This window comes from Phalaenopsis equestris, unplaced genomic scaffold, assembly GCF_001263595.1.
Source record: "Phalaenopsis equestris unplaced genomic scaffold, ASM126359v1 Scaffold000167, whole genome shotgun sequence".
In the NCBI taxonomy this organism is placed as follows: domain Eukaryota; kingdom Viridiplantae; phylum Streptophyta; class Magnoliopsida; order Asparagales; family Orchidaceae; genus Phalaenopsis; species Phalaenopsis equestris.
The window spans coordinates 591348-607942 of record NW_018164609.1 but is presented as its reverse complement, the minus strand read 5'-3'; the positions used below and the strand labels follow the sequence as shown (position 1 = coordinate 607942).

At 33.7% G+C, this 16595-nt stretch overlaps 1 protein-coding gene across 4 annotated transcripts in view; it reads right to left on the bottom strand.

Annotated features, from left to right (window-relative positions):
* LOC110022077 (ATP-dependent zinc metalloprotease FTSH 7, chloroplastic) overlaps positions 1 to 16595 on the bottom strand; it is a 44533-nt gene that overhangs the window by 25825 nt on the left and 2113 nt on the right. For 2 of the 4 annotated variants that reach the window (XM_020720860.1, XM_020720859.1), the window contains exons 4-14: positions 9776 to 9841; positions 9548 to 9679; positions 9399 to 9464; positions 9138 to 9323; positions 8958 to 9044; positions 8759 to 8872; positions 8538 to 8662; positions 8342 to 8450; positions 4560 to 4685; positions 4136 to 4459; positions 3934 to 4057 (exon numbers count right to left, since the gene is read on the bottom strand). In XM_020720860.1, the coding sequence (XP_020576519.1) occupies positions 3934 to 4057; positions 4136 to 4459; positions 4560 to 4685; positions 8342 to 8450; positions 8538 to 8662; positions 8759 to 8872; positions 8958 to 9044; positions 9138 to 9323; positions 9399 to 9464; positions 9548 to 9679; positions 9776 to 9841 (1459 nt within the window). The remainder of the gene's footprint in view (positions 1 to 3933; positions 4058 to 4135; positions 4460 to 4559; positions 4686 to 8341; positions 8451 to 8537; positions 8663 to 8758; positions 8873 to 8957; positions 9045 to 9137; positions 9324 to 9398; positions 9465 to 9547; positions 9680 to 9775; positions 9842 to 16595) is intronic. The other 2 variants (XM_020720861.1, XM_020720863.1) reach the window with 2 other exon arrangements.

The following is a 16595-nucleotide window of genomic DNA, read 5'->3' as shown; positions in this document are numbered from 1 at the left end:
GGCGTTCGCGAGTAATCGAGTCACAAAGGGTTCACCTAAGGCTGTTGATCCTATAGGAACTCAATTTCGGGCCCTCTACATGTTGGTCCTTAGCCCTTACAACTAGAAGTTGAGTGCTCGGAACCACTCATGCGAGTTCTTCACAAAAATGAGTCAAGAAGTGGCTTGAAGTTCTACGGGAGGTGGGCTCCATTGCTAGTCCGCTAGGATTGTCAATAAGAACTCCTAAAGCTAGATCCTAGGTTCTAAGAGTAGAAGACTAAGACCTCACTAAAATGAGGTCAACAACCATACGGTATTCTTTCGATAACATTGAGGTCCCACCATTATACTTGTTGTATATGTTGATGACATCAACGTCACTGGTGATGATGGGATAGAGAATGCCCAAATTAAGATAAGATTGAGAAAATGAATTTGAGGTGAATGATCTTGAACAGCTCATAAACTTCATTGGGATTGAAATGACCCATGGACCTAAGGGGAAGATTTTGTCTCAGAGAAAGTATGTACTAAATCTCATCACATAAACATGCATGTTGGGGTGCAAATCTGTAGTCTCTCCAATTGAGCAAAAGACAAAGCTGAGTGCAGAGGCATGGGAACCGGTTGATCATAAGAGGTACCAGAGATTAGTGGGTCGTCTGATCTACATGTGTCACACATCTCTTTTGCAGTGAGTGTGGTGAACCGCTATACGCATGATCCAAAGAAAGTACATATGGATACAATGTATCAGATTCTAATGTATCTGACGAGAGCACTCGGGAAGGGGTTGATCTTCAAGAAGAATTAACATGTATACATTGAGGGCTTTTGTGACGCTGACTGGGGAAGTTGTGCAGGTGACAGAAGATCTAAATCGGGATGCTGCATGTTTGTAGGGGGCAACTTGGCCACCTGGAAGAGCAAGAAACAATTTATAGCAGTGAGATCAACAAAAGAGGCAAAGTACAAGAGCATGACCTTCAGAGTTGTCGAGATGATGTGGCTAAGAGCCTTGTTGATCGAGTTCAAGGCGGACTAAAGAACTCAAATGAAGTTGCGTTGTGACAACAAGTCGGCAATCAACATTCCCAACAACCCAATGCAACACGATAGAACCAAACATCTGGAGATTGATAGATTCTTCATCATCAAGGAAAAGGACTAACGAGCTACTGAAACTAAGTCATGTAGTCACTGGAGAGCAAGTGGTTGAGTGCCTCACCAAAGGACTCGGTTCCTCAGATTTGTCAAGGTTATTTGCCAAGATGGGCATAATGAATTTCTTTTGCTCGTCTTGAGGGGGAGTGTTAAGAATTGGACTTTATTTAGGGTCCTATAGGTAAAAAGATAATATTGAAGAAGTCCACGATTTTATTTGTAAATGTTATAATGCCCTATTTAATTCCATATTATGAATTTACATATTAGGTTTCGAACAATTCTTTCTACATACTTCCTTTCTCAATCTTACAATAAGACAAAAAAAGAGGTGTATGTTCACGTTCAAAGAATGAAACAAGTTTAAATTTAGTGTTACTAAAAGGAAAAGAAAGTCAAAGCGATCAAGACTACTCTTTGGAATGGTGTGACACATATTTTGAAGGCTATAAGCCCATAAATGAAGATGTTAAGGTTGATAGAGAATGACAATATACCAATAACGAGTTATATTGGCAACTAGTGGTGCATTGGAGGACATGAAAAAAATAAAGCAAGTTTTTTGGATCATTGAAAAAAGATGGATATATCAACTCCAACAACAATTGCATCAAGTTGGTTAATTATTATTTTTTTTTACAAAAATAAGTCAAAAAATAATAATCAAAAGGATCAGTCTTACATAGAAATATTGACAAGTTAGAGGGAACCCAAATGAAAGAATGATCATCCATCAAGAACTCCACATTTATAAGAATGTAAGTGGGCTGTTTGCAACCGAGTTGCCATCCAAAATAAGAATATAAATCTTTAGATATAATTAATTGAAACTTAAATATGGTTGAACTTCTTTGTATTAATTAATTTTTCCTTAAACATGACATTATAATTTTAACATAACAGAGTGGTGAGCGGTGAATGATACAGATGGTACAAAACAAATTTGTTATTCTATGATCTTTATTTTAACATACCAACTAAATCAAGTCCATTTAATATATATTCTTTCATTTAGTACCTACTATACGCACGACCATGAAAACTCTTGTAGTATATTATATTAGGTAGTATATTTTTATGGATGCTCACTTTAGTTGCGTTTTGCAGCTTTGATGAGAAGTAAAATTGTAGTAAAGCTGAGAAGTTAGAAATAGATTTAGTTGGTGCCTCCACAACCTATGAAGTTCTACTGGAATGTCAAACCATCCAGGCAAATGACCCATTATCTCCTACAGTCCAAATGTATTGTAAATTATAGCATTCATGATTTTTATTTCACTACTGCACTTTGCTTCATACATATTTTCATTCTGAATTATATTTTTAATGCACATCAACATATCAAGCAGTCGCAGGAACTTCACTCGTCCATTGCATCCATGTAAAATTTGATCAAGTTATGCAGTTTTATGTGTTCAAACAACTTTCGATTCTTACATTAGCATGCATAAAATTAAATGTACAATACTATTTCAAACTTCATTTTGCAACATTTGTTATAACACCACTATATAATACTTTTTATACGACCATTTAATGATATACATGTAATATGATTCTACTTTAGTGAATTCATAGTACAGGTATCTTAGAAAATTTTTTACAAATTATATTAATTTCATTAAGGTTTCAATGATTTTCTTTCCTAGAAGCTTATGAGTAATGGGCTCACATATCAGGCACGTGCTTAAGGGTATCTGAGCTTGGAAGGTTGGCGCTAAGGCATACTGCTAATGGTCCAGAACTCTGTAGTCCTAAGCCTACTCAATGAAACTTCAAACATATAATATTTGTCAAAATAAGGACCTTAAATAGTTTTGAATTAATTCATAATTATAAGAGCCCCAAAAATAATAGTATGACGTATTTAGTTGAGGCATTTACATACATATCACATATTACATATCTAACACCTAAATTTTGTTTTTTACATTTATACCACTCAAGAATTTCATATCACAAAAATTACTATTTTAACTTTTAAAAGATGAAACACATCTTTTCAAATTTAGGTGTAAGATATGTAAATATATAAAAATTGAGTGGTATTATGTAAATCTTCCTATTTAGTTTGACATAGGTTAGCATGTTTAATAAGATTGTATAAGTAGATGCCAAGATTCAAGAGGACGTGTTCAACAATGGTGCAATAGAAACCAAATTTATCGAATTCTAACAGTTGGTAATGTGAGGTAACTTTCCTATGAAGTGCCATTAGCTAGGGATCTACAACTTTATTTTAAAAAGTGTAATAAGAGTTGGGTCTGATAACGTAGACATTACCAAGTTCCAAAAAATTGCTAAAATAATCATAACCTGATGTAATTTCAGAAAACATAACTATTAAGGACCCATTTGGCATCACTTTTGTCTTATGCTTTTATTTTTTTTTATTTTTTTTGTTTATGAAAACATGTTTGGCTAACATAACTTAAAAAAAAAAAAAAAAAGCAAATCAACCTATTTTTAATAACATCCAAAATGCCTAAAAGATGTTTTGAGATTTTTTTAAAACAACTATCTTTATCAAATATGTTTTAATTTAAATCAAAACTAAAAAAATAAAAATGAAAAACAAAAAGACAAAAGAGATCCCAAACAACACTTAAGAAAATGAAATGACCGAGTGACCAAACATTGGCCTAGTCACCTGTTTCAGGAGACTTATGACAGATTATAGCAGGATCAAGCAGGGAAGTCCATAAGATATTCAAGTATAACCATAACAAGCATCTACTTAGATAGAAAAGTACGCTAAAAACCAAAAGAAAATCGAGTCAAGTCTACCTTCTAGATGAGCTCCTAGTCCCTCCAACACAGTAGGATTGGCATGTACCACTGAGAGAGCAACTTCAAGAGCAGATTGAAGAAGTGCCTTTACCTCTCTTTGCACAAGATCAACCAGATGGCCCTAAATATTCAGTACTTAGGTAAGCCTTATTTTCTATTAGCTCAGTAATGAGATATGAAGAGTTAATAGAGACGGAACCTGATCTCTTGCCCAACCAGCTGCACCACCAGAATCATCAAGCCCCCCACTAGATAAAGTTGCAAGTGAAATGGGACCTATACTCTGATTGAGACCATATTCTGCTACAGCTTTGTAAGCAATATCAGTTGCTCTCTTTATATCATCAAGAGCACCAGTTGATATGCGACCAGAATAAATAAATTCTTCGGCTGCTCGTCCACCGAGAAGCGTGACCAGACGGCCACGCAATTCATCAATAAAGAGAAGATACCTATCCTCTGTTGTAGGTGGGATATATGTGAAACCCAATGCACCTCCTGACCGAGGCAATATGCTCAGTTTCTGATTACAGAAACCATATAATATTAATTTACCTGATGTACTTTTACATTAAAAAAACTTCCAAATTATTTGTATAAAAGAAGGCGTTATTTCAATTCACCTCAACACGTGGCTGTCCAGGAAGCAAATTAGCAACAGCAGTTCCAACAACCGCATGACCTGCTTCATGTCGTGCAACAACAGCCCTTTCGCTCCCTTGCAATTTTGCATGCTTCTTCTCTATACCCTGGAAAGATCCATTCTTTAAGGTTAGATTTAATAACATATAAAAAAAGAAGACATCCTAAGGGAAGCAAAGAGGAGAAGAAAAGACCATGCAGAGAGTTTGAACTGCTGAATAGAAATATAACCAGAAGTTCAACTCTAACGCCAACAACACATTGATAACGAACCCTTAATCTCGTTTTTATAAATGGCAATGAAATAAAAATGGTTAACATTATTGCAAGACAAATACCATTAAATATTTCTTTTTTTTTAAAATACTAAACTTACAGAAAAAATAGTATACTTACAAATTGATTATTTTCTTATGAGAAGAAGAAATCGTCGATATTGTAAAGATTGTAAGGTAATTTCAAGTGAAGATTTAAGTACCCAACATCAATTATTAGTTCTAGATTTTAAGATAAAGAATTGTAAAATAACGAATACTAGGACTAATCATCGTATAATTAGATGGAAGAATCTAAAAAGCACTAATAAAATTATTTTTTTTTAGTAAAATTCAAGATTTCAAAATTGGGATATTTACGAAGAATCAAATGTTATATGGGATAAAGTAGCAAACACTATTAAATAAGTAGCAAAAGATGTACTTGAAGAATCAAAAAAAAATGTTTCTATAAATAAAAATAGTTGGTGGTAGAATAATAATGTACAAGAAAAGATGAAAAGATAATGTACAAGAAAAGATAAAATATAAGAAGTTATGTTATAAAAATTGGTTTAAATGTAAAAGCTTAGAGAACTAAAAAAAATATCAAACAGTCCGCAGGGAGTCTAAATGAACAATATGTAATAATGTAACGTTAAAAATTCTGCTTTTAGTGATCTTTATAATATATTAGACAATAAAAAGGACGAAAAATATATGTATAAACTAGTCAAACAAAAAGAAAAGAAAGTAAAGATTTAACTCAAGTAAAGTGTATTAAAGATGAAAATCAAAAAGTGTTTTTCTTAGAAAAAAATATTCAACATAGGTGGTTGAGTTATTTTGATAAATTTTAATGAAGTTTTTGAAAATACGATCGACCTTGGTGATTTTAATATCATTAATAATAATAAAATGTTTTATTTTTACCACCTCATTGGTAAAAAAAGAAGTTGAGGAGGCTTTAAAGAAAGCCAAGGGTGAAAAGTCTGTAAGACCTAATGATATCCCAATTGAAGTCTGGAAATATTTAGGAGATTTGATAGTTTCCTGGCTTACTAAACTCTTTAATATTATTTTAAAAACTAAAAAGATATCTGAAGAATGGAGGAAGAGTATTTTGGTCCCCATTTTTAAGAATAAAGGGGATGCACAAGAGTGTGCAAATTATAGAGGAATTAAGTTGATGTGTCATAAGAGGATAATTGAACATAGGTTAAGACGTATTACAAAGATTTCTCATAATCAATTTGGATTTATGTCGGGCGGGTCTACTATGGAAGCTATACATTTATTGTGAGGTTTGATGGAGAAGTTCAAAGATAATAAGATCTACATTTAATTTTTATTGTATTGATTTAGAATAAGCTTGCGATAAGATTCTAAGAGATATCCTTTGGAGAGTTCTTGAGAAGAAAAGTGTTCATATGACTTATATTCAAGTCATTAAAGATATGTATACTAGAGTTGTTATGTGTGTTCGAACAGGATTGACCAAATATTTTCCCATTTATGTTGGATTACATCAGGGATCAACTTTAAGCCCATATATTTTTGCTTTAGTTATGGAAGGTCTTACTGGACATTTACAAGAGGATGTACCTTGGTGTATGCTTTTTACTGATGATATCTTTCTCGTGGATACGACCAGAGAAAGAGCCCAGAAAAAACTTGAATTATGGATGTTTGCATTGGAGTTTAAAGGCCTTCATTTGAGTAGAACTAAAACTGAATACATGGAATGTAATTTTAGTAGTAGTAGTAGTAGCTCTAGTGACAGCAGTGTAACTTCGAGTGATCAAATTATTAAAAGGTGTGAACAATTTAGATATCTCGGGTCTGTTGTTCAAAGTGATGGTGATATAGATGGGGATGTTAATAGTAGAATTCAAGTTAGTTGGTTGAAGTGGAGGAAAATGCTTCGGGCCTTTTGTGTTGATAGAAATGTTCTGCCTAAATTGAAAGGAAAATTTTATAAGATGGTGGTGAGACCTACAATGCACTATGGTGCTAAATGTTGGCCTTTAAAAGAAAAGCAAAATACTAAGTTAAGTGTTGTCGAGATGATAATGAAAAAGGTGGATGGGTGGCTTTACACTTAGAGATGAAATGAGAAATGAATTTATCCTTGATAGGGTTGGCATAGCTCCAGCGACAGACAAATATTAGAGAGAGTCATCTTAGGAGGTTTGGTCACATTAAACGTTGATCATCTCATGATCTGATTAGAAGAGTAGATGTTTTATATTCGACTTATGTTTAAAAAGGCAGAGGTAGACCTAGGAAGAATTGGGCTTATTGTATAAAAAAATGATCTTAATTATGATCTTAATTTATAATTTATTAGAACTAAATGAAAATATGACACTAAATAGGATGCAATGGAGAAAAATGATTCATGTAGCCAACCCCACGTAGTGGGATGAAAGCTTTGTTTTTGTCGTTGTTGTTGTTGTTGATGATGATGTAAACTTACAGAAAAATTTAAATAACACTCGGACTGTTAGCCTTAACAAGCAAACTTCTAACTTAATAGCAAACAATAGCTGCAGAACTTCATAAAGAATCACAGTGTAAGCACCTTGGGTTGGTTAAAAGTCCTTTTTTTTCCATTAGATAAGGTTTCAGCACAAGTGAAAGAAATTTGAGATAGATAATATGGGGAATTCTATCATTACGTAAAATTTCATGAAAGGAAAAATTAGAGCAGATAAAGTCTACATGATAGAGCAGATAAAATACCATGGAACACAGCAAGGAAAAAAATAAAAATTTAAGCATTGCTAGTCATTACGACAACCATACAATCAATTTGAGGAACACCAGTAGGGCTTTTACGTAATAGTTGGGTGCAATATTTTTGTTTTTGAAGGACATCCTATATTAATCATCAATGGAAAATCAAAATCCATCAATATTTATAGAAGAGAAGTTTTCATATAAAAAAACTCTGTTGGTAATATGGCCTAGTAATTGTAGTGACCAAAGAAAAAAAAAAAGATTGAAATACTACGGCCATCATTTACAAAAAGTGACGCCGAACAGATCTTTTCATTGTATACAACAACAACAACAACAAAGCCTTAATCCCACTACGTGGGGTCGGCTACATGAATCCTTTTTCTCCATTGCGTCCTATTTAGTGTCATATTTTCATTTAGTTCTAGTAAATTAAGATCATTTTTAATACAATAAGCCCAAGTCTTCCTAGGTCTACCTCTGCCTTTCTTAACACAAGTCGAATTTAAAACATCTACTCTCCTAATCGGATCATCTAATGGTCGACGTTTAATACTCTCTTAATCCCAATTCTTCCTAGATCTTTTCATTGTATGCCCTACTAAAATAGTAGGGGTCCAAAGGATAAACGATGTGCTCAACAGACAAGATTTATGGCAAGTGACACCAAACAGAAATTGACAAGTCTGGTGACCATATGAACGAGTGCTCATTTGTAAAGATGATAGTGAGTGTACAATGTAAAAATAAAGAAGAATATATCTCACAGCAATAGAACGTTCAACAGCCCGAATGAAATCAATCTTTTCCACAACAACTTTATTTAATCTTCCAGCTAATAGAGCAGCTTCATTAACCAGGTTTGCTAGGTCTGCTCTGCACAACTCCAATCAAATTAAACCAGTCAAGAATAAAAGGAAAAGGAACCTTTTAGAGCAATATGAAACGGAAAAAAACCCTTACCCAGTAAAACCAGTAGTCATTGATGATATTTCACTAAGATTTACATCCTCCCCTAAAGGGAGTTCTTTTTTATTAATGTGAACTTTTAGAATGGCTTCCCTGCCAACCCTATCAGGAGTCTCTACCTAAAATCCACAACAACGCACAACATTTTTTTTATATGATAAGAGTCTGATAAATATCTTCACCTAACAGACTCAAACAAAAGCCAGAATTCCTACCATCACAACCCGATCAAATCTTCCAGGACGACGAAGTGCAGGATCTAAGACATCTGAACGATTAGTTGCACCAAGCACAATAACTGCAGAGCTGCTTTCGAATCCATCCATCTCCTGGTAAATGAACATCAAAGTACATGACAGTAGAATATTGTTGCTAAGAGCTAGTTCATGAAAAATTTCAAGGCATTATCCTTACTGTGAGCAGTTGGTTAAGTGTTTGTTCGCGCTCATCATTACTGACAATACGAAATCGACCATCACGGCTTTTCGCAACAGCATCTATCTGCAGGGTAAAACACACAAGTTGTCAGAATAAGAAAATTGAGAATAATGAGGTCGCTTAAATACTTATGGCTTATGGAAGCATTAACCACACCTCATCAATGAAAATGATGGACGGCGCTTCTTTCTTTGCCCTTGCAAAAAGATCTCGCACTCGAGATGCACCCATTCCAACATAGAGCTCGACAAATTCGCTAGCAGAACAACTAATAAAAGGCACTTCTGCCTCCCCTGCCACTGCTTTTGCTAGGAGTGTCTTGCCAGTCCCAGGAAGACCCACCTGCAAAATAAAAAATTATTTGAAAAAAACAAGTTTATGGAAATTGCACAATAAAGACACTGAGGCTGATCTCACCAGTAGAACCCCTCTTGGAGGACGTGCTCCAAGTCTTATGTATCTGTCCGGGTTCCTAAGGAATTCCTACATTGGTTATGCATAAATAATGACCTCAAATTGACAAAAAATAAAAATAAAAAAGTTAATTCTTAAACTGCATAAATTACAACAATTTCTTCAAGCTCTTCTTTGGCCTCATCAACACCGGCCACATCAGCGAAGGTTATTATACTAGCATGCTCGGCTACTTTTGTTCCACCAGAACGTGAAGTCTTCCGAGTTCTCAACTGGCCAGGTGACTGTTGGAAGTTCAAATTTATGGTGAAGTTACAAGCATTTCTAACATTTGAATCAATGAGTAGCAATTGAATTTAATATGAATGATCACGTAATACCTGGGGGAAACTGATGGGGAAGCGCTGTAGAAGGCCAGCAAGTACAGCAATATAGAAAAGAGCAATCTGTAGAAAGGATGAGAAAGAGTTAAATGACATGTAAAAATTGTTTGGAGTAGACAAGTTTATTTATTTTAAAACATAAAATGATATATGATATCAGTGTAAATTTCATTTTGAACCACGACGTCAAGGGGCAATGAGTGCTGAACATCCACTTTTTTAAATCCTTAGAATAGGTACCCTCAGATTTTGTGAAATCTCCAACCTAGAGCACAAATTTCGTGGTTCGAGATAACCTTGAGTCCCGCCTGCCTGGTTATTCAATTCCCACCCGCCTAACTTCTCCCGAACCAGCTTATTTTTTGGAATTATCTTTGGTGACTGAAATATTTCTTCTTGCTACAAGTGTTTTGAGGCCAAAAACCCTCTTGATTGATTGATTTGTCTTAGTTTTTTATACGTTTTTGTATGGGTTTTGATCCCTTTATTTTATTGTTTCTATATAGCGACTTAGTTTTTTATACGTTTTTGTATGGGTTTTGATCCCTTTATTTTATTGTTTCTATATATTTTTTTTATTTATAGTAGTAGATATTAGCCGGGAGCAAGGAGATGAATGCTTGCATTTATTTTAAACAAAATTTTGTATTTTTAGAAGGAAAATCATATATTTTATGATGTGATGTTTATTCTTTCAATTCTTAAAGCTATGCACAGTTACTATTTAAATCAAAATGCTATAAAAGTTGCTTTTGATTTTTCAATATACAAATTTTCTTTTATTTAGCTTCTATTTAATAATAAATAAAAAATTATTGTTTAATCTATTTTATATTAGTAAAACTAGTTAATTATATTCTAAAAAATATATTTGTAATAATGTCGCCGAGTTTATATCAATGGATTCAATTATGATGGCAATTTAAAGCAAATTTATCAAACACATAAATTTTAATCCATAACCATTATTATTATTATTATTATTATTGTTGTTGTTGTTGTTGTTAATATTTCTGAAATTCTAGCTATAAAGACTTTTATATGCACCATCAAAACTGATTGGATGATCTATTTTGATTCGTTCATTTCTAATTTGAAATTGACTAGAGCTATATAGTTTGGCTTTAAATTAATTCAAGGCTTGAATTGTTTTGATTTCCAGCCAACTAAATTTTGTGTTAGTTAAAAATCAAATTTTCAATTAAATTTTATCTTAATTTTTGTAATATGCCTATATACATATCGATAACACTATACTTTCTAAACCACAAATTCAGATGCATTTTTAAATTTGGCCATTCATACATACCACCCAATTCCTATATAATTTTACATTTATTCCTATGAATTGGCAATATATTTGAAAGAATTATCTTGAATGTTGTTTCAAATATTTATTAATAGATTATATTTATGCATATTCAAGAGAGCATTTTTAATAGATATAAATATGATATTTAAATTTAGATGCTTCAGCTAGTCCCTTGCATCCATAGAGCACGTGCGCATTCGCTTGCAGTCCCAACATGCATGTGCACCCCCCATGCTTCCAATCACGAATCTCTAAAACTCGGCTCAAACTCGAAAGCAAGTCAATTTTTATAGAAATAACTCATTAAGTCTTATATTTGCAATTAATTATTTTATTTGATATTATCTTAGATGTAGTTATAAATAAATCTTTATTTTATTAGTTTGTTCCCCCTCTTTAAAAAATTTCTGGCACCGCCACCGGGTACCCAACCTGATAATTCAGTCATTCAGTTGATAAAACCATTGGTTGACAGTGAAATAATAGAACTACCCTTATCATATAATATCCAAACCCCACCTACACTCTGTTCCCAACAAGTTCAACTCCTTTATATGGCTCCTTTGGTAAACTTGCACTTTTAATTGATAAAAAGACTATAGGAAAGTCTGATATAAAATATTTTCTACCTTCCTACACTTTTATCCCACATAAATACAAAATGTTTAGCGAAAGACCTTCTTTTGATTGTGTCATTAATTTAATGTAAAATATCAAAAATACCCTCATGGAGAATCCTTGTCTGGCCCTCCCTCCATCTCTATCGTATATGATTGAGATTGGGGATGGGCTCCCTCTGTATCCCTTGGGGATGGGCTCTTCCACACACAGTGCCACCTCTTAACACTTATTTGACATTCAATATAATGAAATAAGGGGTAAATGATTTCATTTGAATTTAAAATAAAAAGGGCGCTATTGAGAGTGACAAGAATCATATGAATTCAGGCTTATTTATTGCATGCATAAGTAGTTCATGGTATGGATTCCTGATTAAATGATACTTTAAATTTTGTGTTCAACTATGAAATAGAAAAAAAAAAATTCATATTATGCCATGAATAACCCTAAGCTTATGTTATATTTTAATCAAGAAAATGTAGCTTAAACTACTTGGAGGTTAAATGGTACACAAGCTATAACTTCGAAATAGCATAAATTAGGAGCTAAATAAAGATATATAATTATCATGCTCTATAATTATAACATTTTAATGAATCTTGATCTACCCATGAATCACACCGAAGGAATAGGGCGATGCACAGTAGTGAACAGTAATCTGAATTGTTGATTAGCCCTTTCTCATTAAATGATTCCCCTATTTATAGAGAAGATGGTACAACATATGAAATTACATGTTTGTCCCTATTTTAGTGGTTACAAGATATTTTAGGTATTATATATATATATATATATATATGAGCATATCGCTCCGCCGCTCTTTTGTCTCGGGCTTGGTCAGTTGAAATAAGTGGGCCTTGGTTCGGCAAGACCTGTTCGTCCGACTGTGTTGAACCGGGGTTGCCAGTTGGCCCTTGATGGTCTTCGAGTCGACAAGACTCGGCTCCATAGGCTTAGTTTTATCGGTCGGCTATTCGAGTCTGGTTGTCGACTATTGATCCCTGGGTGATGAGCTCCAGTCGGCAAAATGAGACTATGATAGCAGAGGATGCTACCTTTTCAGATGTTGGTTAGGTTATTGCCAACTCTTGGCATCCGTGAGGTGGCTTGGGATATTGAGCTCTTCCCTTGAGTCAGGTTGTGGTTAGAGGTAGATCGATGTCTGTGCTCGGCTTGATTAGCCGTAGTCCTTGTTCCGGTCGGCCTCCAACCTGGGCTTAGGGGGTTGCATTTGGTCAAATGGGACCTCTGGTCTTCCGCTAGTGGACCCTCCTTAGCTATGCTTTTTTTTACTCCTGGTTCATTGAATCTCATCAATATTTGTGTTGACGCATTTTTTATGTGCTCATAAACTAAACTATATATGTAAATTTGTTTAAAGTGAATTACGTAAGCTCAATTTGAGAATAATTTGGTGATGAGAAAAAGTGTCAAAGTCACAAAGAACTAAGATGATCTGTTAGTACTGGAGTTGTACGCTTAACTTTCTGTTTGGCTGATAGGAATTAATCAAGAGGAAATTGATGAAGCTTGTTAAAGAAGTGACAAACCAATACTCAAAAGCTTTACAATTGGAGATTAGAAGGCTTTAACTCAGAATCCAAGTGAACATGTCAGTAATCTCATTCCTAAAAGTAATGTTTCTCTAGACTCATCGCACATAGATTTCACTTGTTTTAAAAAATGTCATGATCATTTTATAGTTCATTTCAATGAATACAACATCAAAACACTACTATAAAAATGAAATTAAATTAACTTTACAAGTCATGTGTACGATTTCAAATGTGTTAGTATTATAATCATGATTTCATATGCTTTGCAACTATTATGATTATGATTCCAAATGTTATGTTCATGTTATGATTGTGAAATCTAATCCCATGTCAATTGCTCCTACTGTTAGAACTATTGAACGGAAATGGGTGTGCAAGAAAAACTTTACATACGTGAATATTTTCATGTGCATGTTGACAATGATATTGTGCAAATGATCATCTCATTTCTGCCACTAAGAATAGAAGATATAAGAGTTACACCCCATTATGCCTAGTAGGGATGTATAAGCTACAGCAAAAAATTAAATCAACTCATCACTAAGAATAACATATGTATGAACCATTCCTCACTTGTGGTGATGGGAGATACATTGGAAAGCGACTAGTAAAGTTTACAACATGCTGATATTACTAGGGTTCTCAAGATAGAATGTATTGATAGCAACCTTGCCATACTAGAGCTATTTCATGTCATGCTATGGTTTATGGTAATGATAGTCAAATGCTAATATTAAGCTACAGCCTATGCATATGATATCAATGTTATGTAAAATGCTATGATCATTCCATGTTCCATGGTTATGATGTCAATTATATGCGAACTATTATAATCATTCTACAGTCTATACTTGCAATATCTTTAAATATAATACTAAAAACATGATATTATCACGACCATGAGTCCATTGTCAGGTCAAATTTTATGCCAAATATCATGCTAAGTTCTTACAATTATGACATCTAAATAATATTTCATGCTATGATTTCACACTAGTAATATTTCACTATAAGCTATAGGTTTTTTCCAATCAATTTCCTCAATCATATGTGTATATATATATATATATATAAAGAATTGGCCGAAGGGCGGACCCCCCAACCAATCCCATGTGCAAATTTGAATCTAGTATGGTCGAGGATTCGAACCCGGGTCGAGAGAGAACTTACGCAGAGCCGCCACCAACTCACCTACACCCGATACACAGATGGTGAACATGCCTCCATATCTATCATATATCCTCGCAACCATACCCGCACCAGTGCACCGGATCCCATTAGAACTCCGCGGTTAAGCGTGCTTGGGCGAAAGTAGAGTACTTGTGTTGCACTCCTCCATTTGTGCCGCAAGCCGTGGCTTGTTGGTTGGCGGGGTTCACTGTATGTCCCCTCAGGTCATGGGTTCGATCCCCCGTGGCGCGGGGTTCTCGAATAGTTAGGCACATGGCGCGAACTCTCATCATAGGGCATCATCATGAGGCCTTGATACGCATGAGAAATCGATATTTGGGCCTCTGTCAAATATCGATTTCCTTTTTAATGAAAAATATATATATATTCGTAAGATTGTTCATGTTGCAACCAATCTATCATTATTTTGTTGAAATTTCTAGTACTGGTAGATTGGTATGCAGCTCAGACCTTCTTTCCATAACAATCATTTATTCCGGTCCAATTTATATAAAGCTCTTCAGCCAAGTTGTGACACCAACCATGCTTTCTTGGGTAGGCATCACTATCTGCTACTTTGGGAAATGCTCACCTTCAATCTTTCTTAGCATATTGGTCAACCATAGCCAAACATAACCTTACCCACTGGGTTAACACTGAATCCACTCCATTAATTTGTCGAACTACTAGAAATTTGTCCCAAAGTCATTACAACAAAAAACAAAAATAAAATGTATTAACATAAGTTTAAACCAAGTTCTAAAAATTGAACCACATATTGAATGGAAAGAATGATAGATACAAAATTCAAAAGTTCAACTGGGGTTGAATTACGAGATAAACCGGATGATGCAATAATGAAATTATTTAAAGATTTAAATTAGGAATAATGATATTTTTACATATTTAATAATCTAAATAAATAAAAATTCATGATTGAATATTTTAAAAATAATTTTAAATTGAGATTTTAGGACATTATTTTGATTATTTTCCTTATTTTTTATTTTTTACTTTTATTTCAAGCCATGTGATCAAAATTAAAAAGATATAAATTGATCAATATTACAACCACTTGGTTCAATATAAAACATATCAGTTTAACAGTTTCCTGGTTCAACCATTAGTTTTGACCTAATACGTAACTATGCATCCCAAAAGAAAGCTATAAATCCAATTTCTTTGATAAATAGATGATTATTGGAAATGTCAAAAGCAAGGTATGCGGAATTACAAGATAATAACACCTAACTATGCATACCCTAACTAAAAGCTAGCCTGACATGCATGCAATTATGCGGGAGCACAAATAATTACTTCTAGTCTCATAGTTACACATAAGGGACGACAAATTTACAATTGGATGGACAAACTATACAACCAACAAATAGACAACTAAAGCGATCACATTGTAAAATAAAGTAATTGGTCAAGCCTGGTACTAGCAAAGCATTGGATGCTTATTCAACCATATAATCATCAAATAAAATTATGAGACCCCTCCAAACAAGTTGGGCATACCATGTCATGCACACTAGATTAAAATGTCATTTTAGGTGCAGACCCCACTACATGCCACATTATAAATATACCTCGGGAAAAATTAAAAAAAAAAAATCTCATGCATTCAAAACTAAAATACTAAAAGAATAAAGAAAATTCTATAAACATGAATAAAAGCCTCCAAATACTCCCAAGTCCTTTTAGCAAGGCTAAATATAAACTACACAAATTTTCATTCATTAAATTCTAAAAATACCTAAAAATTGCAATCATTAAGAGGGAAAGAAAATTAAAAAATAAAATAAATGTTTGGATCGGATCCCTTACCCACTAAAGGATGAGGTTTACACAATAAATGACACAGTTATCCTTTGAAGTGTATGCATCGGCGTCTCAAATGCATTCAAGGGGTCATAATGAAACATAGAACACAAACCTCAAACAATATTCCCAAGTTTACCTAAATGGATCTAGCTATACAAGACAATCACTTGACTCCAATTACAATTTAGAAGTCCCAAATCAATACAACTGTTATTTCCTTAATTTATATTCCAAAATGAAAACACAATCAAGGCAATCTGAGGCACGATAAATCAATATAGCCTCTGTATAAAAGAATTCATAAAGCCTGTAGCAATCTCAATTTTAACAA